Genomic DNA, 27,610 nt, shown 5'->3' with positions numbered 1-27,610 from the left:
ACCACTGTGCCACCAGGGAAGCCCAAGAAACATGTTTTCGTATGTCAATTCTTGGGTGCAAAGTTTACCTTCTTGGACATTTACATTGTAAATTTGAGATTTTGCATAAACTTTCATTTAAAAATTCAGTTGTTTTTGTTCGAGAGCCTAGGAATCCATTAAGCATTAATAGTGTTAAGACTATTAGATAAAAAAAGGTAATTTACTTCCTTCTTTTCCTGCACATTAAAATGACTAAACACAAAGGCTTTCCTTTTCCTATCATTGAAAGCATTTCAAACTGAGGATTATCAGACAATAAAAACCTGGAAATGAGCCAATTAATTCATGTTGAATTAAATTTAGCGCAATGTCACTGGTACCACACTGTTTAAAAATCCAAATATTTTAATTTATTCAAATTAACAGTACTTAATGATCCTAAAATCATATTCATTAATGGTATATGTATTTTTCACTGTATAAAAAAAATTTAAATGTTGAATTCTAATAGAAAGTGAGCTGTTACACAATGAGGAATCACAAATACTAACTTCCTTTTTAAGGCTCTGTTAAAAATGCAGTTTCCACCCATTTTTTTATCTGGTACGACTGCTTGAATTCTATTTGTATCAAAGCCAGTAACTGGTTAAATAACCAAGTTCAATTTGATACCAGAAATACTTTGCTATATATATTCCCATCTTCATTTTGTTTGTTATATAAAGAAAGTGTTACCTTATCAAAACCAAGATTGTAAATACATTTTTAGGAAGTCTTTAATACAGCTCACACGAATTCAGCCTAAGAAAATGATGTCCCAACTAGCTGGTATAGACAAAGGATTTCACATACCCAGGTGAAACCTTTTTCTATGGTGTAACATAATTTACCTAGATCACCAGATGTCTGTCATTTATTTCTCCCCAGTGAGGCCAAGAGGCAGGCCCCTTTGCACAGATTTAATCTGGGAATAAGCCTCCAGACACCAGTCACACGAGGTAGGTTTTAAAACTTTATTTGCATATTAAAAAATTGTGCATTCCAATAATTAAAATCATTTGAACAACAACAACAACAAAAATGGCACTCTGATTAAACTGCATTTTACAGCCCGCAGGACACCTTGGACCAGCTTGCTCTTTACTCTAGATTTCACTGTCGTCCCACCCAGCCTCCTTCCTTCACCAACATGCAAGTTCTTTTCCTTCCCTGCCAGCCAGACAGGCGGATGGGAGGCAGGTGCGGCCTTCCTTGTCAGTAGTTCTCCATTCTTTGATGTGAAAAGGGACAGCACAGTCATTTAAACTTGATCCAACCTCTTTGCATCTTACAAAGTTAAACAGCTAAAAGAAGTAAAATAAGAAGGCAATGCTCGTGGAATGTACAGTGCGTACCGGCGGCGCGCGCCGCATTACGACTCGCCTGCTTGCTTCTCCTGTTCAATCGCTGCGACCGGAAAAGAAAAAGACAAAAAGAAAAAAGATGGAGGGGACTGGAGATGCGAATTCAGCATAGCCGAGCCTAGGATTTCAGTACTTTCGTTTAAAGACATCTCTCCTCATCAGACAAACTTCTACAAGCACAAATAGGCATTCCATCATGAAATATTTATGTGAAATACAACATTCGAACAGAGAAAAGGATAAAGGTATTTGCATATTAATATGGTATATTAAACATTCAACTGTTAAATTATTAAAGCCCTGTGTTTGTTGACTGCAAGGCAATTTTCAATTAACCTTTCCATGCCGCGTGAATCAAACTGTCAGCTCCTCCCCCGCACTCCCTGCACCCACCCAATTCTTCTCCCAGCCCCTCCCATCCTCTCCCACCCACCCCGCCACTCCCGCTCGGCCTTTTCTAAAGAAGGGGGCTGGGAGGGAGGCTTACTTTCTTGTGAAGGCAGTGGATTTTTCTCTCTCGTTTCTGTTTTCTTCAGTTTCGACTTATCGAATTTCTCAATCTCAGCCATATCGGGTTTGTCAGACATGGCTGCAGAGGAAGCTGCAGGTACAAAAGCCAAGAGGGAGATTGAGGGCGGGCCACCTACCCTCGTCTCTCCCGACTCAGAAATGCGCCTCTGCCCTGCTGTCTCCTGCCGGAAAACCCACTTTGCCCCCTTCCGCTTTCATTCAGGGCTAAAGATCATCCTCTTTCTACAGGAGAAAAAGAGAGCCCCCCTCCCCGCCTTTAGTATTTCAAAACGCGAGGGGGTCAAATTGGGAAGATCGCCCACACTAGGAGGCCGAATCTTTTGGAACAGTGAAATTAACCACTGTGGGTTAGTTACTTGCAGCGTATCAACAATAGAGAAAAGTGAAACCATTTCAAGTTTAAGGGGAAGAAAATCGAGTTAGATTTCTTAAAATGAAGCCAAGGCTGCACAAAATGTTTCCGTTTTCTATACGTGGCCTCTCCCCCAAAGATGCGAGCCGTCCTGCTTTCTTCTCTGCTCACAAAGGCAGCAGCTGCTGCCGGGCGCCACCAACCACCGCCCTACCCGCTTCCTTCCTTTTGCTCAACAATGCAGCCAGCCGCACACAAAGCTGTCCCCCACACCCTCTAGATCAACCCTGATCTGCATTTAGGAGCAATTCCGCAGCTCTGCACACATCCCCCTGCAAGAAGGGCGTTTTAAACATTTCATAATATAGCCCAGCCGCCTTAAACCTGAACAGATACAGCCCACTAAGCCATCGGAGGCGAGAGAAAAAATGTGATTGTGAAGCTCCGGGCTTGGGTGGGTGTGAGCTGGAATAAAGGATCTTTCTGTTCCTGATTCATCACCACCTGAGGCGATGCAGAATGCTTTTTTTTTGGAGGGGGGGAGGAAAGAAAAAAAAAATGTTCCTTTCGAAGCTGCCATAGCAAAACGCGAAATTTTTAAGTATTTAAAAACAAAAAAAAATCACCGAGTTCCCGACCCCGTTACCCAGCATCTGGAAAGGGCCTAGCATCCCCAAGCTCCCCAGCAGCAGCCTTTCCCGGGAGGACCACTCGCTCTCGGCTTCAGGGATGAGGGCGCGGGGCGGGAAGGGGAGCAAAGGGCAAGAGCCAGGGGCCCCGGGGCTCACCGGAGCGAGTCGCGAGCCAGCAAAGTAAGGTCTGCTCAGTGGTCGCCGCTGAGTGCCGGGCGGGGCGCGGCGGGCGCCGCTATATGCGCGCTCCTCTGTAACTGAGGTGACGTCACCGCCGGCGCGCGTAACTCCTTCGCGCCGCGTCTCCGGAACGGCATCCGGGGCCTGCCCGGCGTTGGGGGCCCAACCCCCGCGTCCACCCACGCACCTAGCCCCAGCGAGGGCGGAAAAACAAAACGCGCAAAGCCCAGCCTGCAACACTTCCTTCAAAATGCATCCCCCCAGCCCTTTATGTCTGTTCTGTCATCATGGATTTTTGCAGCAGCCGCGCAAACCTGTTCTTGGGGACCGGAGCGTGATAACTAAGGGCCTGGGTGGTACCTAGGGGGACTGGCATTCCTTTACTGCGAAGCTGCCTTTGTCCGTTGCAGACATCCCCAAGCCAGGGTGCGGTGTCCCTCGCCCAAGGGCCTCGCCCACTGCAGCGGTGCGATTCCCGTGATTTCAGCTTTCAGGCCAGTGGAAGCCCTACGCCCCACCCCGGCCCTTTTGTCTCCTCGCTGGCATTCTCCTAGACTTGGGTGGGAAGTAAAGCACCCTTAAGTGATTTAAAAAAAAAAAAAGTTTTCTCACTGTAACATGCATATTTTTTTAAATGCTGTAAGTTTGGTTAGCACCCAAATCAAATAACTGGAATATTTGCGGGTTGGCGGTGAATTTATCGGGAGTTTATAGAGTACATCGCCTGCCTCTTAGGAAAATAAGTCAAGTTCAAGCTATGCTACTTGCTTCCTGCCTGACGAGGAGGAAGTTTTTTCACTTTCCTGTTCATTACTTTCCTAAATTGTGAATTGCTAAGGAGGCTGGTTTTGAAGGCCAGAGACTGCAGTTCCATTATGCCTAAAAATCTGAAGATTGAATTAAAAAATCAAACTCTATATTTTGAATGGAGTCTTTGGAGCACAATACCATTTTTTTTTTCTCCTTGGGGTATAGTTGCTTTACAATGGTGACTTAGTTTCTGCTGTACAACGATGTGAATCAGCTATGTGTATACATATATCCAGAGTTTTCTTAAAAAACTAAAAGTAGAGCTACCATGTGACCCAGCAATCCCACTACTGGGCATATACCCTGAGAAAACCATACTTCAAAAAGACACATGCACCCCAATGTTCATTGCAGCACTATTTACAATAGCTAGGACATGGAAGCAACCATTGACAGAGGAATGATAAAGAAGATGTGGTACATTATATATAATGGAACCTTACTCAGCCATAAAAAGGAACAAAACTGGGTCATTTGTAGAGACTAGATGGACCTAGAGTCTGTCATACAGAGTGAAGTAAGACAGAAGGAGCACGATTCCATTTTGAAGTGCACTTCTAAGTTACATCCGGAAATATGGGAGCTCTAGGTAGAGAGGAGCAGTTTTCGAAATGGCACCTGACTCTGTGAATACTAGGGACTCCTCTTCTTACAGCTGAAATTACTTACAAATACCATGCAAACCATGCGGGGGGGCGGGCAGCGCTGCACACGGCCTGTGAAAGGAAAATGAACCAGGTTGTGGTTTTAAGGTAAAGCAGTATGCACAATACCCCTTCTCCTTCACTGCATCCTCAGAAAATGTTTCCAGAAACTCGTTGCTAACCATGTTTATGGCAGAGGCTTTTGTCTCACTTGGGATTAGAGTCTGTTGTTATATAGCACTTAAAAGCCACTGCGGGAGCACCTCAAACTTCCCCATTTCTTCCTCCACTGGCCTTCCTACTTCAGTGGGTCGGCAGAGGGGGGGTAGGGGCAGGTTACTGTCTGGTTCCCCAGTTCACAAGTGGGGATACTGGACTTTTTGTGCAGGATATCACCTCTCTAGTTACATGTCTCCCTGACCCCATCCTAGGTGACTGGTTTGAGGGTCCACTTCATTTGAGAAATGGAAGATGTGGCAGGGTGGATTTTTGGTGGGTTTCAGCTGACAGCTGCATTTTACTGACCCCATCTCTGTAGATTCTCTATTTTTCTTTCCATCAATCAGAGGCTCTCAAATATCACTTCTTTCCTCCAATGTTTCCTGTTTAGAAAAGAATACCACTACCAGCTCATTGCTGCTTCTTCCTCTCAATTTAAAGGAAAACATACAACATGAGTTGTTAGTTTGTTTTATTCACAGTCTTTCTCAGGACTAGAGCCTAAGAGATAGCTGCATAGGAGCTCTGAGAAGCTGCTCTGAAGGTTGGGGAGAGCCAGTGTATGTGTGATTTTTGTCTAGGAATAAGTACAGTCAAGCATCTTGGTAAAAGACTACTGGCAAACACAAAGAGCAGATAACTCAAGGCAATGATTTTGGTGGTTTCCTATGTATGAGAAAATTCAAGAACCTGCATTTATTAAAATTCTGCGTGAGGTATACATCTTAACTATCTAAGAGGCCTGCTGTGGAAAGCACAGAGCATCCGGTTATCAACTTAATTTCCTCCCAGAGTGCACTGTCAGTCATTGATGACATCAGGTTTTGGCTTAATCCTTGTAGACCTGTGGGGGAGGGGTGATAAGCAAAAAAAAAAAAAGCAAAACCGCTCTTTGTTCTTTGTTTACTTACCCAAGGTCTTTTCCTTAGAAAGGGTTATGCCTTGCAGAACAGTGTATCCAAAGGGGACTAAGGAATAGAAATTTGTAAATGCCTAGAGAATTTTTTTAGTTTTGTAACAAGCAGCCTTCTGCTGTGTTTAGATATGGATAGAAAGGAAGGGAAAGAGAGGAAGGCAACTTGGTGAAAAGAAGAGTCTACAATGTTGGGCTTGACTTGCCAACTTGTCGGGAATCTAGAGAGAGTGGAAGAGGTAGCAGGAGGCAAATGGAAGCAAATGCATACTCAAGCAATATTCTTAAGGCATGTGTGACTCTGGCCTGTTAATATTTCTGTGCTGGAGTTTCCTCATCTGTGAAATGGGATAATTTTAGTATGTACCACACAGTGTTGTTGGGAGGCTGAAATGCTTGGAAATCACATAGTAGTAAGCATTTAAAAAAATTATTATTATTATCATTATTATTATCGTTACTGAATGCAAGTTCATGTATCCAACGCACAGTGAGGCCAAACAATAATGAAACACTGGACTTTGGAGCAGAGAAAGATTTATTGCAGGGCCATGCAAGGAGTCAGGTTGCTCATGCCCTCAAAACATTGAATTCTCCTAAAGGCTTCAGCAAAACAGTTTTAAAGGCAAGATGAGGGAGGGGCATGGTTGGTTGTTGCAAACCTCCTGGTGTTGGAATTCTTTGTTCTTACAGCTGTCCATGTATGTCAGGTCATGATATTCCTGTAAACATCCAACAAGACAATTGTTGTTCTCTGTTCTGCAACTTTTGATCTCTCATCCTATGAATGGACCCTTAGCAGTTAGAGCTTTGGGGATAACCTATTCTGTATATTTCAGTCTGTAGACAACATTCTTTTACAAAGCACAGGCAACAAAGCACAAAGTTTAAACTAAAAGGAAAAGATCTAATATGGACTCAGATTTGTTCTTTCAGGGTTTGGTATTAACTAAACTTTTAATATGTTTTTATATTAGCTATTTCTCAGAAGTACTAGTAAAATGAGATATTTTGCTAGCTTTCCAGCAATTTGAAAATAGCACCTCACAGTGGCTGATACCTTGTAAGAGTCAGGTAAAGTAATAGGAGTTTTAAGATTGTTTTCATGCCCACAGCCTTTCCATGAGGAGAGGTTTATAGGTGGGGAAACTGAGGCTTAGAAATCCAGTGTTGTGATAACTCAGCGAGTAGCCACTCTGTATTATTGATGTTAAGGGTACAGAAAAATTTTCAACCCTTTGCCCTGGTGTGCTCCAGGAAGAGTGTGAGACAGGCTGCTTTGTTTCTGACAATGCCTGATACATAGTAGTTGCTCAATAAACATTGAAGGCATGGTATGGAAGTGACTGGCTTCGGTGAGGAAGGTCCTTGGCCCCAGCTCGGCCAACTCTGAGTCTATGACTCTAGCCACTGTGCTTTCATTTCCAGATAATTTAGTCCTTTTAGTACTAATATTTCAGATGTCAGGGATGATGTCTGCGTCATAGAAGCTACCGTTCTTATGTGGGTTACTGTATGCTGGACACAAGAACTATAGAGCTGGCAGCTCCAGGTTGCATTGTGCACTCTGGGCTCAGGGATCTCTAGTGAAAAATGAGTAGACAGACCACCTGGGCCAGGCCTTGCCTTCCTCTCCTTGGGGGGCCACAGACCCCGTGAAAACCGTGCCTAGAGGGCCTGCACTGGAAGGTGGCCACGTCGAAGCCCGTGCCCAGTGGCACCAGGAAGCAGTGTCAGGGTACACTGTGTTTTATGTTGCTTTCCAGGGCGGGCAGGGACAGATTTGTAGCTATTTCCAAAGCTGGGGAAACAGCCCTTGAAATCTGAGTTCAGGAAAATTCATCCTGTTATTTTTAACCTATTACATTTTACGCAGAGCACTGACCAGAGAAGAGGAGGTGGAATGGGGACTAAGCAAGCCTCCTGACTCTTTGCTTTCTCGGTCCCAGGTCCCTTTGTCCACTTTTCAGGGCCTCCTGCCATCTGCCCCCACCTGCCTCAAGCCACTTTCCCCTGGGACCCCACAAGCTCCATCTGTTCATCTAAATCTCCTTAAAGACCCAGCCCAATTCCCCCCTTGATGACAGGGAGGTGATATTTAGTGGCCTAGCTGTATGTCAGACCCTCTGTTAAAGCCCTTTGTGTACAACATCTGATTCAATTCTCACACTGTGCAGTGGCTACTAATACGCCCATTTTACTGCTGAAGAAACTGAGGCTCAGAGAATTGAAGCAACTTGCTCAACATCTAACTACCAAGTCTATGTGCTCACGGAGGCCCATTTCTACCAGGATTCCCAGCTCGGGGGGCTCCACGTTGTACACCACACAATGCTACAGAAGGCTCCCTCAGCTAGGGGGCTAAAAAGGAGGGGGCAGTACCAGGAGAGCAGAGGAGGGTCAAAGAACACTCTCGAGAATGTTGGACCCTGGGCTGCTAAATTTGTTACTGAATCCAAGCTCATTCTGCTCACCATACAAGAGGCCAAAACATCAAGAGATGAGTTGTTGGGGAAAGGAATAGCTACTTTATTTGGAAAACCAGCAGATCAGAAAGATGGTGGACTAGTGTCCCAAAGAACCATCTTCCCTGAGTTAGAATTCAGGCTTCTTTTATACTAAAAGGGGAGGGGATGTGGCTGGTTGTTCCAAACTTCTTGGTGTTGGAATCCTTTGTTCTTGCATCTGTTCACATAGGTTAGGTCACAGTGTTCTTGTAAACCTTCCACAAGACAAATGTTATTCTCTGTTCTGCAACTTTTTATCTCTATATGGGTGAAAAACATTACACCCTTAAAGGTCAGAGCCTTGAGAATTGGCTATCCTGTATATTTCAGGCTATAGGCAACATTCTTAACTTGTAGCAAAAGCAATAGAATATCAAGGTTAAAGTAAAAGAAACAAGGACTTCCCTGGTGGCACAGTGGTTAAGAATCTGCCTGCCAATGCAGTAAACATGGGCTCAAGCCCTGGTCTGGGAAGATTCCCACATGCTGTGGAGCAGCTAAGCCCATGAGCCACAACTACTGAGCTTGTGTGTCACAACTATTGAAGCCCCTGCGCATAGAGCCTGTGCTCTGCAAGAAGAGAAACCACTGCAGTGAGAAGCGTGCGCACCACAATGAACAGTAGACCCCCCCTCTCTGCAACTGGAGAAAGCCCACATGCAGCAACACAGACCTAACACAGCCAAAAATAAATAAATTAAATAAATAAATAAATAAACAGATCCAATATGGAGTCATATTTGTTCTTCTCTATTACAACTTTCTTGTTGACTTTATTGATTTGATGGAATCTTGGAGCCAAAAGGAACTTTACAGAGGATCTCATTCAACCCAGTTCCCTTCTGCAGCTTGAATTTGCCTCTACAACATCCCCTCCAACTGGTTACTCTGCCTACATGCACAGAAATGGCAACAATAAGAAGCCAGAGAATCTTCAAGTACATGAGGATGTGAGGACTATCTTTGTTTCAATGGGGTTTCCATAGAATAAGAGAAACTGACAGGTAATAATGTGGAGAGGCAGGCAGGGCCAGATAGTATAATAACAATAATAAAAAGAACAATAATCATGACCATAATAATGGCAGTAATAGTAGGAAACATTCTTGAATGTTTATTGTATACCAAGGAGCCTCCCATGAAATACCTCATTTAATCTTCAACCCTATGATAGAGACACTGTTATTTTCCTTCATCTCAGGTGTGGGAATCCTTGAGATATTAATACATTTTCAAAATCATATGTCACTGCCCACACAGTGAAAGCCAGATGCAGAATTTGAACTCTGACTAGCTGGTTCAGAAGTCATTTCATTTAAGCATTACATACTTCTCTAATCCTAAACTAAGGACTTTAGCCTTTTTCTATAGGCCAATGCATAAAGTTACAATCTATCTCATTAAACCACCAAGGTCTTCATCATTAAAACTTCTATATATAACTATTAAAATAATAGATCATATAAATTAAAAATTTGCCTGCCCCAATTTTCAAGTTATATTACAGAAACCCAATCTGCTCTCTTTGCATCCTCCTAAAAATGTACTTGCAATAGACAGTTTTATATCCAGAGTATTACTAGTTTTACACAGCTTTTTACTTCCTTAATATTTTCCCAGCAGTCATTCATATTACAATGGTTAAAAAATAGGTCAGGGCTTCCCTGGTGGCGCAGTGGTTGGGAGTCTGCCTGCTAATGCGGGGGGCACGGGTTCGAGCCCTGGTCTGGGAGGATCCCGCGTGCCGCGGAGCGGCTGGGCCCGTGGGCCACGACTGCTGGGCCTGCGCATCTGGAGCCTGCGCCCCGCAGCGGGAGGGGCCGCAGTGGTGAGAGGCCTGCGCACCGCGATGGGGAGTGGCCCCCCCTTGCCGCAGCTGGGGAAAGCCCTCGCACAGAAACGAAGACCCAACACAGCCAAAAATAAAAATAAATAAAACAAATGTGGGGTTTAAAATGTTCTGATTAAAAAAAAAAAAAAAAAAAAAGTTGGCTATTTAAAAAAAAAAAAAAAAAAATAGGTCAAATAATATATTGAAATAGGAAGCAATACATATGCCCAATGGATTTCTGTGTTAACAATTATAACATGTTATTCCATTGTGAAACAAAATCATCACTAGCAAGTAATAAATGTTCGTATATTTAATGTGCTTTGTCTGTGAACATCAAAGATTTTCCATAGAATATGACTCTGCACCATCAGCAGAAAATACTGACTGTATGATAAGAAAAGTAAACCACAGGTAATAGACAACCAGCCAAATTAAAGAGGAAACTCAAAGCGTGCCAAGATGAACCTCTTGGCTAATGCTGACAACTTCCTCTCTCCAAGGCTGGTTTCATAGTCCTGTGACCTGTGTAGTCACACAAAGCCCCACATTCACAAAGGCTCTTTACTTGGCTTAATGCTTGCTACTGCTATCTTGAAATTCTTAATAATTTTGAACAAAAGACTCCACGTTTCCACTTCACATAAGGTCCCCAAGTTTGAAGTCTACCCTGGCCCTCTCATTCTCGTTCCCTGAGCACCCCCAGTGCCTCAGGCTTTTCCTAGAACCTAGGTGCATGTGAGGCAGGAAAAACGGGGTCGACCCAAGGACAGCTTCCTCATTTATAGGAATTAGGCAGAAGGTAAAGCTACCTCCTTGTTTTGCACTTGATGAGGTCATGACACATGGAGGAATGGCATCTAAAACAGAAACTTTGTAGCATCTGATCAAGAAACTCAGACCATGGAAACCAGAGGTCCCCAACCTTTTTGGCACCAGGGACTGGTTTCATGGAAGACAATTTTTCACGGATGGGGTGTGGGGATGGTTCAGGCGGTAATGTGAGTGCTGGGAAGTGGCTGTAAATACAGATGAAATTTCACTCGCTGGCCCACTGCTCACATCCTGCTGTGCGGCCTGCTTCCTAACAGGCTGCAGACCAGTAGTGGACTGGGGCCCGGGGGTTGGGGACACCCGATGGAAACCATGGAGCATGTGCAAGAAAAATGCACAGGAGGCTTATGTTCCTGTACGACCTTCCACGTGTGGCGCTTGAGCAATAAGGGAATACTTAAGGGAAAACAGCTCTTAGAGTGCACTGTCAGGTTTAAGAAATAAATGCGCAAGACTGGGGATGGATGCAAGCTGGTGCAATCCAGGCCACACCTCAACCCTACAATCATTGAATGTTCCACCACAATCAAAAAGACCCCACCCATTCAAAGGGCTAAAAATAACATAAAAGGGAATCCAAAAACCCTGCAGTGTGCCCCTCAGCCCCAAGGACACTCGCACTCTTTTCTGATTGTGTCCTTTTGCTTCTGCCCTGAATAAACTGCTTCTCTGTTCTCTGCTCCTCAGCCTCAGTGTGTGTGTGTGTGTGTGTGTGTGTGTGTGTGTTTGTGTGTGTGTTTTCCCCTCTGTGTTCCTCACTGAAAATCTTTTTGGACCAGTTGAACAAGAGCCTGGGCTTTTGATAAAGCTTTTCCAGGATCACACACACACCAGTTCTCGTCCCTTCCTTTTTGCCAGGTTATTTTTTCTTATCCAAGGGATGCCAGCAGTGATCAGCTTACTTGCCCATCAGAATTAACTGGCACATACCAAGCTCAATGAAGGAGCAAGTCTTTACCAGAATCTCTACCCATTTCTCTAGTTCTCTATGATGCCTGTCCTCACTAGAGCCTTCCCAGGGAAAGAATCCCATAATTGCCACAAAGGAAGAAGTGGATGCCATGCTTTCACACAAAGGCCAAACATGGGGCAAGTGGAAGCACTAGGAAAAGGATACATAAATTCTAGTTTTATACTATGCCAAATAGAGAAAGTCACCAATGGAAAACAGTCTGGGAATCGATGAACTGAATAACTCTGCTTTTGATGTTTAATTTACCATTTACTTCTGCATCTTTTCTTTTGCATAAATTCCAGTCTACAGCAGTAGCTTACCTTAAAAGTGTTTAGGCACCAGCCCAAATGAACCAGCCATTTGGATGTCTGTTGGAAAAAAAAAAAAAAAAAGACCAGCTTATAGGGGTCACCTTACATTTTAGGGTTTACTAATTCCTTATGTAATTCATATTTACCTGGTGTTTTTTTTAACTTTCTCAAAGCATTGTCTAATCTTTTCTGTCATTTTTATCCTTAAAGCACAATTATGCAGATTTATCTGCATGTATTTCACAGAGGCTGAAACTCAGCATGGAAAGGTTAAATGACCTGCCCAAGGGTATTTAGCTGGTTAGCAGAGTCAAGACCACAAAACTTCTTACTTTCAACTCTGGGTCCATAGTCCTTTAGACATGATTTTAGGTGCTAGGTATAAGATAATCCATACTTCAAAAGGAAAAATGTAATGTAGGAAAAAAGAAAGCCAAATTCAGTCTTTCATGAAATTCAGTCTTTTAAGGGCAGTATTTTCTTAACTGTAAGATGATATCGATTCTTGAATTTTTCTCAGTGATAACACACAATAACATCCCTGGTTTTATTGTAACATTGGCAGTGGTAAATGATGACTGTTCATCTTGTCTGTTAGTTAGTTCTTGTTATCTAAAGATCCATTTAGATTTGAAAGTGTGTGGCTTCCAAGGACTTAAATTTAGTCAGTCATGAAAATGGCTTCCTTTTCTTAACTACTTACAGTCCTGAGTACAGAGCATGAACATACATTTGGACTTCAGTGCTTCTATTTTTCTGTAGATAGATAGGTAGATAGATAGGAACATAATTTTAGTTTGGGTCACATATATCAAACCAGTATTTTATTATATTAAACTAGTGCCAGATACATCTACAGAGTGTTTGTCAGAACCAGGCACTGTTGTATGTGCATTTTTATCCCCCAAATACTACTGTTGTGAAGGTATAGTGAGTGTCCTGTTTTGTAGAGAAAAAAAGTAGGACTCGGAGAAGTAACTTAGCCACTTAGCTAGTAAGACTGACCATTTAATATCAAAGCTATGAGTTTTATTTTTTAGCATTTTATTTGCCCCCCACCCCTGCCTGCAACCCAACAGGGGCAGTAAGTAAAGAGAAGTTGAGATATTGCAGAAACTAACATCTGTAATGTTAGATACTGTGTATTGCTTTATTGAATCATCTCAATAACCCCATAACCTTGGTTTTAGGATGATCATTTTATAAATGGAAAAGCTGAGACTTAAGAAGTTAAACAACTCCCAGAGATCAGAGTTTCAGGCTGAACTGACATTGCATCCTGGTCTGCTTCTAAAGTCTGTCTTGTAAGGTTTCCCTCATTGACTCAAAATGATGAAGAAATTTACCCAATGAGGCTCTCTCTACTTGTTCCCGGCTGACAACAATGAAAAGAGTCAGAAATGCCTCTGATTGGCCAGAACACGAGAAAGAAAAGTAAAACCTCTCAGATGCCATTATTGGAAGTATATATTTGTATAGCCTTTTCAAAGGTATCAGTGGCTCTCACAATTAAAATAGCATTTCCTGCTTGTCCCAAATGTTCTGATGTTAGGATTGTTTTCTATGGCCATATTTGAACACTTTTGCAAGGATATACATAGAGTTGACCCTTGAACAATGTCTGCAATACACTCTCTATGATCCTCTGTATAAAATAAAATAAAGTGAATCTCATAGATTTCCACAATTTCCAAGAGGGAATTTAAAAAAATACTAACAAACTATGATGGTTAATTTTATGTGTCAACTTGATTGGTCCACAGAGTCCCCAGATATTTGGTTAGATATTATTTGGGGGTGTGTCTGTGAGAATTTTTCTGGAAGAGATTAACATTTGATCTAATATTTAACATTAATATTGGAGTGAGTACAGCAGGCTGCCCTCCCTAATGTGCATGGGCCTCTTCCAGTGAATTGAAGACCTGAATGGAACAGAAAGGCTGAGTTAGAAGGAACTTCTCCTGTCTGACTGCTTGAGCCGAGCAATGGTCCATATAGTCTGGACTCAGACTGAAATGTTGGCTCTTCTTTGTTTCAAACCACTGGTTCTCCTGGGCCTGTAGCACGGTGACTTGTGACTTCTCAAGCTCCACCATCATGTGAGTCATTCCCTTATAATGTATACTGATATTATATTATATTATAATGTATCATATCATATCATATATATGGTTATGATTCTCTGGAGAACCCTTACTTCTACAAAGAGGTTACCTCTGCAGAAGAGGAAGAGTGAGTCCTCTAACATTTATATTTTTACCCAAACATTTATTTCATTGATATTTATAGTATTTTAAATATTATATTCATATTGTTTTTATAGTTTGGTTTTATTTTATGTATTTAGAAATTATATACATAGTTGTAAATACATATATATTTATAAAAAATATTTATCCTGCCCAAGAAACTTCACAAAGCCAATAAAAGACAATTGAACCAGTCTTTGAAAACAATGAATTCTGACTGTTATCTTGATCAAAATATGGACAGCTATGCAGCACAGGCACAGTTAAAATACATTAATTACAGCATGAATGCTTTAGGTGTTTTACTATAAATGTGAGCACAACATTACATTTTGGTGAACTGAACTGTATATTCAGCGATGTCTGAAACCACTCCTGGAATCATATAGTGATGTATGTGTGTGTCTGAATATCCAAATATTGGACTTCTCTAAATGGAGGCACCCTTGGCCACGTTGGATCACTATAAAAGTGTACATTTGTACAGAGGCTTCATTTTTAGACGTTGCCATTATTTTCCATCTGCTAGTTCATTCTTGCCTCCTGACAGCCTGGGAAGGGTGTGATAGGACAGCTGACATCCCATTTAGAAGGGAAGAAATAGGACACGTGGTAAGTGACCTGCCCAAGGTCTCTCAGTGTGTAGAGAGACCAGAAGTGGGTCCCAAGTCTAACATGTTGGCTTCTGGCCTGGTGCCCCCGTTTATGTGCAAGTAAGTCTGTCAGTCTTCTCATTTCTTCTCCTAGGACTCCAAACAGACTTGCCCCAAGACTAGGTCCTGAGATCAAAAGAATAGTGGGCAAAGTTCTGAGGAGATAAGAGTTGCCAGATGTGGCTGAGAGTTCAGCCCACTGGAGAATGTGTAATATAAGCCCATGTAGGAGGAAGAACCCCAAAACTTGAGCTCATCTTTTTTAAGGTCTCCAAGGCAGTCATAAGGCTTGATCCAAACTCATGACCACAGTGTCAGAGGATGGAACCTTCATTCCTCATTGGGTAAGAGCACTGATAATATGATAACTTATATAGATGTTTCTGATCTTAAGTGTCATTCAAGATCATCGCAGAAAATCTGAAGAGTGTGATGATAACTGACATTATGGCCTGAATATTGCATATGGGGGACTAGTCTAATAATTTCTCATTTAATCTTCAGAACAAGGTTACATGGTAGATTTAGGTAAGAGGTAGTATTGCTATCCCCACTTTATAGAAGGGATCAGGTTACCTAACTTGTCCAAAGTTCCATTGTTAGTTTTTTTTTTTTTTTTTAATACCATTTTAATGGATTTGAAATGCTATCTTGTTGTAAAAGTCTTTCCATGTTCTGGATATTAACCCCTTATGAAGGGTTTCATGGCTTCCCTTTTCACTCTGTTGATACTGTCCTTTGATGCACATAAGTTTTTAATTTTGGTATAACCCATTTTATCTAATGTTGTTTTTGTGCCAAGAAACCACTGCCAAATCCAACATCATAAAGCTTTTTCCCTTTTATTCTTCTGAGGGTTTTATAGTTTTAGCTCTTATGTTTAGGTGTTTGATCCATTTCAAGTTAATTTTTGCATATGTTGTAAGATTAGGATCCCAGTTCATTCATTTACATATGGATTTCCAGTTACTCAAACACCATTTGTGACAAAAACTATCAATTTCCTATTGAACAATCTTCACAGTCTTGTGAAAATTAGTTGAGCCTATATATAAGGGTTTATTTCTGGACTGTTTATTCTGAGTCTTTGATTGCTACGTCTGTCTTTGTGCCAGCACCACATTGTTTGTATTATTGTAGCTTTGTAAATAAATTTTGAAATCAGGAAGTGAGAGCTCTGCAAATGTGTTCTTTTTCAAGTTTCTTTTTTTTGGCTGTTTAGGATTTCTTGAGTTTCAATATAGATTTTAAGATTTACTTTTCCATTTCTGCAAAAAACATCATTTGGATTTTGATAGGAATTGCAGTCTATCTGTAGATTGCTTTAGGTAGTATGGTCATCTTAACAATATTAAATATTCCAATCCATATACGTGAACACTGGATATCTTTCCATTAATTGTGTCTTCATTCATTTCTTAGAATAATATTTTGTAGTTTTAAGTGTAGTTTTCCATCTCCCTGGTTGAGTTTATTCCTAAGTATTTTATTATTTTTGATACTATTGTAAATTGAATTGTTTTCTTTTCAAATTGTTTTCAGTGTACAGAAATGCAACCAATATTTGTGTTTTGACAAGTTTTCTGCAGCTTGCTGAATTTATCCGTTCTAACAGTTTCTGTACAATCTATAGGGTTTCTATGTATGAGATAATATTATCTACAACAGAAATATTTTTACTTCTTCCTTTGTTGTGAGGTTGTAAGTGACCCAAGGGGCACGTAGGAGCCTGGCGCTTAGAAGGGCTCTGTGCTTGGTCTAATGTTCTGATGCTGCCATCTTGAAATTCTTAGCCATTTTGAAGAAGGTCACTGGGCTCACAAATTACATAATTGTCCTGACTCTGACACTGACAAGCTGTGTAACTATAAAATAAAGATAACAGTGAAGAACTTAGAACAGGGTGCACGACACTGGGAGTGATCAATAAATGAGACACATCATTATCCCCATCTCACACGTGAGGAAACAGAGTCTCAGTGAGTTCATCAACGTCGCATGGCTGTCATGTGATAGAAAGTGACACAATTCACTTTCACTTCTCTGTGACTGTGAACTTTCCTACATAGCCCTGGCTCTTAGCACGTGATCACATCTGCTCTCAGTGTATTAACTATGTGACAGTAGTCAAGGCCTGTCCATACTTCTTTTACTCCTTTTTCTGAAGCTTTGAAAGTTAGCTGAGCATAGAACTGGTAATTCGCACATTTGAAAAATGCACATGTCAATGGAAATTATAAACAATCAACAATAAGAATGGAAGAAAGTTTTATTCCAGCCAAACTGAGAACTATAGCCTGGGAGACACAGATTCAAGAAGCACTTGAATTGTGTTTCAGCAGACTACAAAATAGGCAAGGTTTTTATAGGTAAAAGCCACAAAATTACATAGTTCTTTGTCAAGAATTATAATTGGAGCTGGCAAGAAGTAAGGGTGCTTGTTAGGTAAGAGTTGATTGGAGTCAGAAATGGTTGTGTAGTTACAAGGGGAGACTTTGAGATCATAAGCTTGCAGCTGACAGTTGCTAGCAGATACTGTTTTGAGAGCAGCTGGTGGTATCCTTGAATCGGTACAGTTCAGAAAATTCAAGTTTTCACTGATGCAGGAAGATGTTTGAAATCACATCCACAATGGCCCTTCAGTTCGCTTTTGGATGCCTGAACTACAATAACTTTGCTTTGATATTTAAATGCATTCTTGTCTTTAATGGTTAAAGCAGATGTACAATGCATGTTTGACAGCACATAAGATGTTCCAAATCATGTATAAGACAGTATGACTTCCCCATTCCTCAGTATGTGAAAATTTCCTCCATCAAGCACAGAGTAAATAAAGTTACTGGCATAAAGGCTCAAATCCATTTAAGAGATTTGCTGAGACAAAGATGGTGGCATTACAGTTTGGGGCTCCTTGAGCCCATTCCCAGGATGTTTTTCTTCATTTTTAATGTAGAACTCACCTTCTTCTTCAAATAGGCTAACATGCTGTTCTAAGGGAAAGACTGTTTCTGGCGACTAATGGGAAAACTGGCTCTCTGTAGCTAGCTCCAGAAGCTACCAAGAGATACTTTTAATTTCCCTGCAGCACTGACAGTTCAGCACCATGATTTCTGGTGGTAATGAAGTCAGTACTATTCCTAATGTCAGTCATTCATTTCTCTGTTCTTTTGTGAAGGAACCATGCTGGTTCCTCAGCAAAACTAATGAAAATACTATCTTGCCCTTAGGTGATAGACAAGGCTGACAGGTATGGCAAGAATTACAACTATTTGGTAAATGCTACATCCCAGGTATTATGGCCTCTCAGAGGAGAAAGCAAAGGCCTAGAAAGAGCAAGAAAAAGAAGGCTCCCTCAGTAGATGGAATTTGAGCTAACACTTAAGGAATGAGGAAGCCTGTAACAAATTACCACAGATTTAGCAGCTCAAAAAACACAAACTTATTATCTTATACCTCTGGAGGTCAGAAATCCCACATGGGTTTCATTGGACTAAAACAGAAGTTTCGGAGGCCTGTGTTCCTTTCTGTAGGCTGTAGAGAAAAATCTGTTATCATGCCTTTTTCAGTTTCTGGAAATCACTCACTTTCCCTGGTTTGTAGCTTCTTATTCCATCTGTAAAGCTAGTAACACTGTATGTTTCTGACCATTCTTCCATAATCACATTTCCCTTTAACTATTCTTCCCTTCTCTTCTGCTTTTAAGGACTTCATGATTATATTGGGTGTATTCAAATAAGGTCATCTGATTTAGTAACCTTAAGTCCATTAGCAACCTAAATTCCCTTTTGCTCTGTAACATAATAAATTCATAGGACATGTGGATTATGATACAGATATCTTTGGCTATTATTCTGCATGCCACACCCAATTTATAAATTACTAATTTTGTGGCCTTGGGAAATTTTCTCCAATTCTCAGCCTGAAGCTTCTCACCTATAAAACGTAGAAATAATAGCCACTGTGCCCATTTCACAATGTGCTTCCAAGAATTTGAGACAGTGTATGTGAAATGCTTCAAAAATGTCAAAGTCCTATGTCCACATAAATATTCCTGTCAGGAGTAGGGAAAGGGGTGTAATATTTTGTGAATATTTGCTATATTCTAGGCAGGCATTTGTGTCTTAGATACCTTATGATAGGTTATCCCAGACAGTGCATACCTCTTTCCAACTTCATATTCAATGATATCACATTTGTATCTTGAAATTGCCCGTGGTAGAAGTATTTTCACTATGTAAATCAACAAATTCTACAAACCCAGGCTTCCCCACCCCCCAAGAATAAATTGTTAAGCATTTACTGGAATACTATAGGTTTATCCCATTTACTTAAAAAATCTCCTACAGTGGTTATTACCTCCTAGTGGAGGCAAGCAAAGTGAAGTTTAGAGATAGTGATAAACCTTCCTAAGTTCACACAGCTGGTGAGTATGGAGGTGAATCAGCTTCTATCATCCCAAAGCGTTGGTCTTTCCATTACAACTCTGCAACACTGCCTAACCTTGAGAGATATAGATGTCTTAATGTCCAGGAGAATTAACGAATGTAACAGTATATGAAAATGTAACCATAATGCCTAAGGTGGTGTACTTGCATAGTCTGGGTGAGGAAATGAGGTTTCATCCGGCTCACCCAGGTTGCTGCCTACATTGGTGGCACCTGTGTATTAGCCTTTATATAGACTTGATCTAAATTGTATTAAAAGCCATCTGCTTCAGAGTTTAGGCAACGTATAAAAACAGTGAATACTATCAACTACAGAGGTTTAAAGAAATTTGATGCAAACAAATTGCCAGGTCACTCAAAAGTCGAAATTCTACTTGGCTTATTTTTGGACAACCAGAAAGTGTTTGAAAGTCAAAATACAAGCAGTTAACTCAAAAATGACTAAGGTAAGAGTATGTTGGTGTATTAACCTTTGCGGAGCACAGTTAATGGTGTCCATTCCAGGGGGAATATAGTTGACTTGCTCTATACTTGATTTATGGAGGGCTCCACTGCTTCAGTGAAAATGGCAGCCACTGAGGCAGGGCTGGAAGAGAAGTAATGGTATATTGAGAAGTATCAAGAAGGATGAGTTTCACATAAGCACAAGGGAACATCTCACTTTCTCCCTCAGTCAAACTGGACACTTTTAGGGAATAGGTATTCATAAGCTTTCCTCTGTTTTTCAAGTCTTAATTACAAAAATAAGCAGCTTTGTATAGTCTGGATCCATTGGATGGAGACTTGAACTCTATGAGTTTATTAAGTTTTTTTGTTTATATATATATCGTATAAATAAGGTGGGTGAGGGGCTGTTACTAGAATGCAGAGGGTAGAGGCCAAGGCTAAACATTGTATAATGCATAGAAAAGCTTCTCTACTCCAACAAAAAAGAATAATCTATTCCAAAACGTCAGTAGCGCCAAAGTTGAGAAAACCTGTGCTAAAGTGTATCACCATCACCTCAAACTCAACATATCAAAACTCAAGGCCAGTTTACCCGTTTATCTGTATCTACAGTTGTTTTCCCCATTGTCCTCTTAACTCTTTCATTTATTCATTCATTTAAAACTTAACACAAATAAGGCCTTACTATATACCATGTATTATGTTAGATACTAGAGATGTGATGATAAATAAGACATATCTAACATCTGCTTTGAAGGATTTTATAGGTCAGTGGGAACCACCAACTGTAAACGTACAATTAGCATGGGATATTAAAATTCTGATGGAGGGAAGTGACATAAAGATGGACTGACTCTGTCTGAGATGACATAGGAGTTTGATCTTGAAAGATGAGTAGCATATTGCGAAGCCAGAAAAGGGAGGGACTATACACCAGATGGAAGCAATAGGGTAAAGTCTGGAAAGGATAAATCATCTTTCAGGAAAATAGAACTGTTTAGTAGGGTTGGGACAAGACAAACTAGGTGACAAAAGGTTTAGAAGATGTTTTGAGTAAGCAAAATGGTGGTCAGGTTAAGAAGAACTTTGTATGTAATGGTAAAGCTCTGGTATTGGTTATCTAGCTCAGATTACCCCAAAACTTTGCAATTTGAAACAACAATAAACACTGATTATCTTACACAGTTTCTTTGGGTCAGGAATTCAGGAGTCAAGAAATTTGTTTGGGATCAGGATTTTTCATGAGGTTGTGATCAAGGGCAGCAGTCATCTAAACGATTCACTAAGGCAGGAGGATCCATTTCTAGTCACTCCCTATTCTCTCCCCATCCCACCCTCCAACCCCTAATGTCAACTAATCTACTTTCTGTCTCTATGGAATTGACTACTTTGGAGATTTTTATTAATGAAATCATATTATATGTGGTTTTTTGAGCCTGGATTTTATCACTAACTACAATATTTTTCAGGTTTTGCATTCCTTAGTATGGTTGATGAATATTCCATTGCGTTGTTATATCACATTTTGTTTATCTATTTATCAGGCAATGGATCTTGGTCATTTTTAAGCCTATTTTAGGACTCAACAATGTTCTTTGCATATACTGGTTGTTCAGCATTCATTAAAGTACAAATACTAAACTGAAGAGAAAGGTAACTTAGAGATACCAAACATGATGATTTTATCTTTTTGCTAGGCCTCAATTTAGTGAAGAGAAGAATGAGTATGTGGCCTTGAGAAAGAAGAAGTTTGGAATGTGTGAGGCCTATTCTATCTCAGTAGAAGGGAGTCTGAGGATCTAATTATAGCTAAAGTGTTAATGCTTGAATGCTTTGCTCCTATAACATGTAGCAACGAGCATTGTGTGGATGGTTTCCAGTACCATGGTAGGACCAGCTGGAGCATAGAGTCCTGGTAGACCTCCTAGAGAGTCCTTCACACACACACAGATGTTGACTGCTGGAAAACAGCTGCTCCTTCCCACAGCCTTCTCTTCCTTCCCCTCTTTCACCCTGAGGAAACATGCTCTCCTGAGGCCTGGTCTTGGAGAGGGAAGGGCAGGCAAGTCACTACTGGTTCAATGACTCCCCAAAAGTGCACTTTGACACACTGGCATCTGGTGCACACAGTAGATGCTCACTTAATTTCTTTTGCATGAACAGTGTAGAATATTTGTGTAGGAACTAGTTGCATCAAAAGAGTTGAGATGTCCCTCTGAGTTGGAGTCTCCACTTGGCAGGAAATGGTACTGGGAGTGCGGAGGAGGATCTGTCTGGGTGGGACTCCCCAGGTTGCTGATAAAACTCTATCCTGCCAGATTCCTCCCCCATGAACAAGATGATTCTACCTTTCCTCTATCTTTCTTCAATTTTCCTCTACCTTTCTTCTAACTTATTTGTCCTTTGCTGAGGACAGTGGGAAGATCTTGGTTTGCCTAGTAGTTTTAACATTGAGGTAGATTTCGGAGCAAAGAAACCCTAACATTTCCATGAGAAGATGCTGGACAGATTTCTAACAGCATCAGGGAGAACTATGTCTGGAGCTTTATGGAAGCAGGTCCTGCACCCAGTCTTATTGCAGGTCAGAGATCATGAAGAAGCAATGAAATGAATCTCTGTCCTGGGCCACATGGCAGATCTTTGCTGTCTCAGGCTTCTCCCCTCCTGCCACCAGGTAACACTACCTGTCTCCATCATTACTCAGTTGATGGATCACATCAAGTGGAGTAAAACTTATCTTCAACAATACATCCCCATGGGTTTTCTCACAGTTCATTCCACGGATCACCATTGAGTGAAATCTTGTATTGTGTAGTTTGTATGATCAAAGCACTGCATATGCTAAATATGCTTTCCTAACCCTCTCTCCTGCTTCCCAACAGACCCCACACTACCAAGAGGGCTGGAGACTTTTACATCACACCCGCACACACAGCATGTTTTGAATGGCAGGCCAAATCCATGCCAACTGATCATTTCTACTAATTACTCAAGAAGTAAACTCAAGATGGACTCTGAGCACACAGTCTATTTTATTTTGGTAAATGACAATCATCAATTCTTCTTTGACTCTGTCATCCATCAGTTCTTTCTACCAAGACAGTTGGACAGGTTCCATAAACATTTAGAATACATAAGCTCTTTGACCCAGTAATTCCACTTCTAGACTAGTACTTCTCAAACTATCTGGTGAAAGACCAGATTTTAAAGAATGTTCAATGTGTCATTAATCTCTGAACATGGATGTCATATCCATGTCAAATCGATATAAACCTCTCAATTTTTCTATTTATCTCATCAAAACCCAGTAACATCTAATTCAGAGACCAGCATCAATCTGCAGACCATTCTTTTAGTACCACTGCTCTAAACAACCTTATTTGATAAACATACTGTCATGTGAACACAAAGACATAAGTATCATAGAACTGTCTGTAACACCAAAATATTGGAAGCAATAAATGTTCAGCAATAGAAGACCAGAAAAATACCTTGTGGTACACTCTTATAAGGCAGTACTAAGCCACAATTTAAAAGGAAAAATATACACTCTAAGAAATATTAAGTGAAAAGAATAAAATGTAGAGCAGTACTGTAAACTATGCTTCTCTGTGGTAAAAGCAATTAATGGCTTAAATATACAAACTGAAAACTTCTAAGTTGTGGCAGAGACTGCTACCAAATCCTTTCTCCCTTTCTTCCACAGTTAATTACAGTTCTGTTTTTCATGCCAGTGTCTTCAGTGAGGAATAATTGAGTTTCCAGAACGAATGTTTTTAATTAACCACTGGTTTCACTATCATCACTTTATTAAGATGTCTACTAAGGGGCTTCCCTGGTGGTGCAGTGGTTGAGAATCCGCCTGCCAATGCAGGGGACACGGGTCCGAGCCCTGGTCTGGGAAGATCCCACATGCCACGGAGCAACTAAGCCCGTGTGCCGCAACTGCTAAGCCTGTGCTCTAGAGCCCGTGAGCCTCAACTACTGAGCCCGAGAGCCACAACTACTGAAGCGTGTGCACTTAGAGCACATGCTCCACAACAGGAGAAGCCACCCTAATGAGAAGCCCACACACCGCAGCAAAGAGTAGCCCTCGCCTCAACTAGAGAAAGCCTGCTCACAGCAACAACGACCCAACGCAGCCCCCCAAAAAAGATGTCTGCTAAGGAGAAGATAAAAAGACTTTTTACTATTTTCATTAACTTTTTTTTTTTTTTTTTTTTTTATTTATTTATTTATATTTATTTATGGCTGTGTTCCGTCTTCGTTTCTGTGCGAGGGCTTTCTCCAGTTGTGGCAAGTGGGGGCCACTCTTCATCGCGGTGCGCGGGCCTCTCACTATCGCGGCCTCTCTTGTTGCGGAGCACATGCTCCAGACGCGCAGGCTCAGTAATTGTGGCTCACGGGCCCAGCTGCTCCGTGGCATGTGGGATCTTCCGGGACCAGGGCTCGAACCCATGTCCCCTGCATTGGCAGGCGGATTCTTAACCACTGCGCCACCAGGGAAGCCCTCATTAACTTTTGATCCTGTCAACATAAGACTGTCAAAGGGCATAGAATCTCAATTACTAATGCTATGGAAAAAAATCTACATTTACTTGTCATCAGCAATCAGGGAACAGAGGAATGAATTTCTGCTAGAGAACAGATTATCAACAGAGATGAGTTTTTACTGCACCTCATATTCTTCTTAATATATCCCCTCATGGAATGATCTAGAGTTTAGATATATGTGTCTCTTGGCTTCAGCAACACAATTGCAAATATCCTCCTATAAATTTATTATGGTAATAAAACAGTGACACAACTAAAATTTTCCTTGGCAAACTTGCACCAACTGTCATTTTGTCTATATTAAATAAGGCTATGGAACACCATTTTGTTCACTTCCTTAGAAACAAATATTTAAAATAATTCACTGTACAGGGTTACTTGGAAACTATATTTAAGGAAGGAAGATATATGGGAAGTTTGTTTGTTTTTTCCTTCTGAAGGAATTTAATTCTTTTTGTCCTGAGATAATGCCTAGTCATTCTCAGGTAAATTTCATATTAAGCCTCTTCAAAATTCATGTTGTTGTTTGTGGATAGAGGGTGCTATAGACAGTGGTGGAGGAACTACAGGGAGTAGAAAGCCCGATAATGTTTTATTTGGGAAAATTATGTAAAGAGTAATAAGGAGTAGATATCCTAATTTTCTGACCCTGAGCAGAAAGTAAGATTAAGTTAATTTCTGTATTAATAATTATGTTAAAGTAAAAATATCATGAAAATTGATTCCATTGTGATTTCTTCCAAAAAACAGAAAAGGAAGTCTCAAAAAATCCAGTAGAAATGGGAATTGTTTTTATATTACAGGTCTGTCTCCTAACTGTATTCTTGTCATATAGTAATTATGAGAAATATACCATTTTTAATCATTCATTTTAAGATTTACAGTAATGACAATTGACAGATATTCTAAAGGATTGTAACTTAGCTGTAACCATTTAAAAAAATAGTTAAGAACTAGAAGACACTTTAAAAACTCAGTCCACCTCAGGATTCAAATACTATCTAAATTTTAGAAGTGAAATATTGAAGTCAGTATTTGTAATAAATAATTGTAAAAGACAAACTAATGCAACCACCATTAAAACTACATAGCCATGGATATATAATAAGTATCAACAGCAAATTAACACATCGAAACTATTCACTAGGAATGTAAAAATGCTCAGATATTGAAAAGAAAGTGTGGTAAGTAGGTTTCTTAAATGTCCCCAGTGTTTCCCACTTCCTTGTATAAATACAAGCATATTTATTTATACCTTTGTATAATTCCCTCCTTCAATGTACAGATTGTTATACCGTGAATCATCTGCAGTTAAGATGACATTTTTCAGATTCTGCCAAATCAAGCCTTCCGCCTGAGGGTTGTCAGGCCACTGGAGGATGGAGGTCTTGCAGATCCTTTGCCACAGCCTCAAATACTGCGAGTGCTACAACACTGGCTCCAGCAGAATAGAGACAATCACATCCATATTCTCAACTATTAGGCTCTGCAAGGCCAAGTAGAATGCGGTTTTAAAGTTCCAGTTTTTGGCATACTTTTTAGTTAAAACAAATATTGTTTTCCTGCTTTGGTTGTTGCTCTGCATGAGGTTGTCGATGATGGTGAGTCCCGGTTCCCAATCCCTTTCCTCTAAACAGAGGAGCACATTTTTTTTTTAAATTTATTTAATTTTTTAATTTATTTTTGGCTGTACTGGGTCTTCGTTGCTGCACGCAGGCTGTTCTCTAGTTGCAGCGAACAAGGACTACTCTTTGTTGTGGTGCGTGGGCTTCTCACTGCGGTGGCTTCTCTTGTTGTGGAGCACAGGCTCTAGGCGCGTGGGCTTCAGTAGTTGTGGCACTCAGGCTCGGTAGTTGTGGCTCCCGGGCTCTAGAGCACAGGCTCAGTAGTGGTGGCACACGGGCTTAGTTGCTCCGCGGATGTGGGATCTTCCCGGACCAGGGCTCGAACCCGTGTCCCCTGCATTGGCAGGCGGATTCTTAACCACTGTGCCACCAGGGAAGCCCCAGAGGAGCACATTTTTGTCCTCACTCTCTTCCAGGTGGAAGCGCAGCTCATTAATCACCCAGTCCGTGACAGAGGCATCTTTAGTGTCATAAGAAACGTAGGCATCGTAGAAAGTCTGGGATGTGGAAAGAAACCTTTAGCCTTAGCTAAGCTCACATGATACAGAAACCAAGCAACCCAGTAAAACCAATGATGAACCAGGGCAGCCAGCATAACTGAGATGGTGACAAAAAAGGTGAAGAAACATAATATTGCTGCAATGGTATCTGAAACACAAGTTGTGTGCTCTAGACTCACAATACTCTTGCCTTGTTGATCCCCAGGACTGGCGCAAATGACATCTGTCAATCTGGGAATTGTGATGTTCAGATACCCATTCTCGAAAATCTCTGATGTCACAGGTGTGGGAGGCATGCAGTCTTAGCCAGAGGTAACTCCTGGTGGAGACAGTATGTCTCTCGCAAAAAGCAAATTCACTCAAGGGCTTTGCCCCCTTGACTTGGAATGCACTCTTTTCCCCAGGCCTGAGGGATGTAAAAGAGATCAACAAAGCTATCTCAAGCCAGGAGACCTCAGGGAACTGAGAGTCCTGGTTGTTCCTTATGGCTGGGGGCTGTGTGTGTGCCTGGTTAAGGGAAGATAATGTTCAAGGATAGTTGTTGTAAACTTGTTGACGTCCATGATAGTGACTGAACTGAGACGATAAGCAATTCTATGGGTTCATTGTCTAATAATGAGCCCCTCTTCTGTCTATGTAAGATTCAGTAAATTCTAAATAAAGTGCCTTACAACCATCAGTTGTCTAGGTTGTTCTGACCCCATACTCACGGTGCTATTCAGTCCCTTGCCCCTCTCTGTCAGGACCTGGAAGACCCTCTGCAGTGGCTGGACCATCGCACACAGGTATAGTCAAAATGGTTTCTACCTAGTTCTAAAATGGCTAAGTTGGTGGTGGTCTTAGTTTCAAACTTGGACTTGTTGATCATCTTGAGCTGGTTGGAACTTAAATCGAGGTGTGTCAGACTGCTGGATTTGGAAAGAAAGCTGAATGGCAGGTGGGAAATCCTGTTCTGACTCAGTAGCAGTGTCTCAAGAGAAGATGTGAATTTTGATAGTCTGTTAATTAAAAAGAACAAGCCGTTCTTCCACAT

General features: G+C 41.0%; 1 protein-coding gene and 1 pseudogene across 2 annotated transcripts; both read right to left on the bottom strand.

Annotated features, from left to right (window-relative positions):
- Positions 1-981: 981 nt before the first annotated feature.
- Positions 982-3,149, bottom strand: LOC309653374 (thymosin beta-4). Its single transcript, XM_082447991.1, has 3 exons — positions 3,057-3,149; positions 1,873-1,986; positions 982-1,428 (listed from the first exon to the last, which is right to left on the bottom strand). The coding sequence occupies exons 2-3, from the start codon at positions 1,970-1,972 to the stop codon at positions 1,394-1,396; spliced, it is 135 nt and encodes a 44-aa protein (XP_082304117.1). The 5' UTR covers positions 1,973-1,986; positions 3,057-3,149; the 3' UTR covers positions 982-1,393.
- Positions 2,567-27,610, bottom strand: LOC309653395 (toll-like receptor 8; annotated as a pseudogene). The gene is made up of 6 exons: positions 27,359-27,610; positions 26,470-26,862; positions 25,708-26,097; positions 22,583-22,635; positions 2,915-3,267; positions 2,567-2,790 (listed from the first exon to the last, which is right to left on the bottom strand). The product of its transcript is annotated as a toll-like receptor 8 (transcript).

The sequence above is a fragment of the Balaenoptera physalus genome, assembly GCF_965194825.1.
Source record: "Balaenoptera physalus genome assembly, chromosome: Y".
NCBI lineage: Eukaryota > Metazoa > Chordata > Mammalia > Artiodactyla > Balaenopteridae > Balaenoptera > Balaenoptera physalus.
The sequence above is the reverse complement of the archived record's forward strand: the minus strand, read 5'-3'. Positions and strand labels throughout refer to the sequence as shown.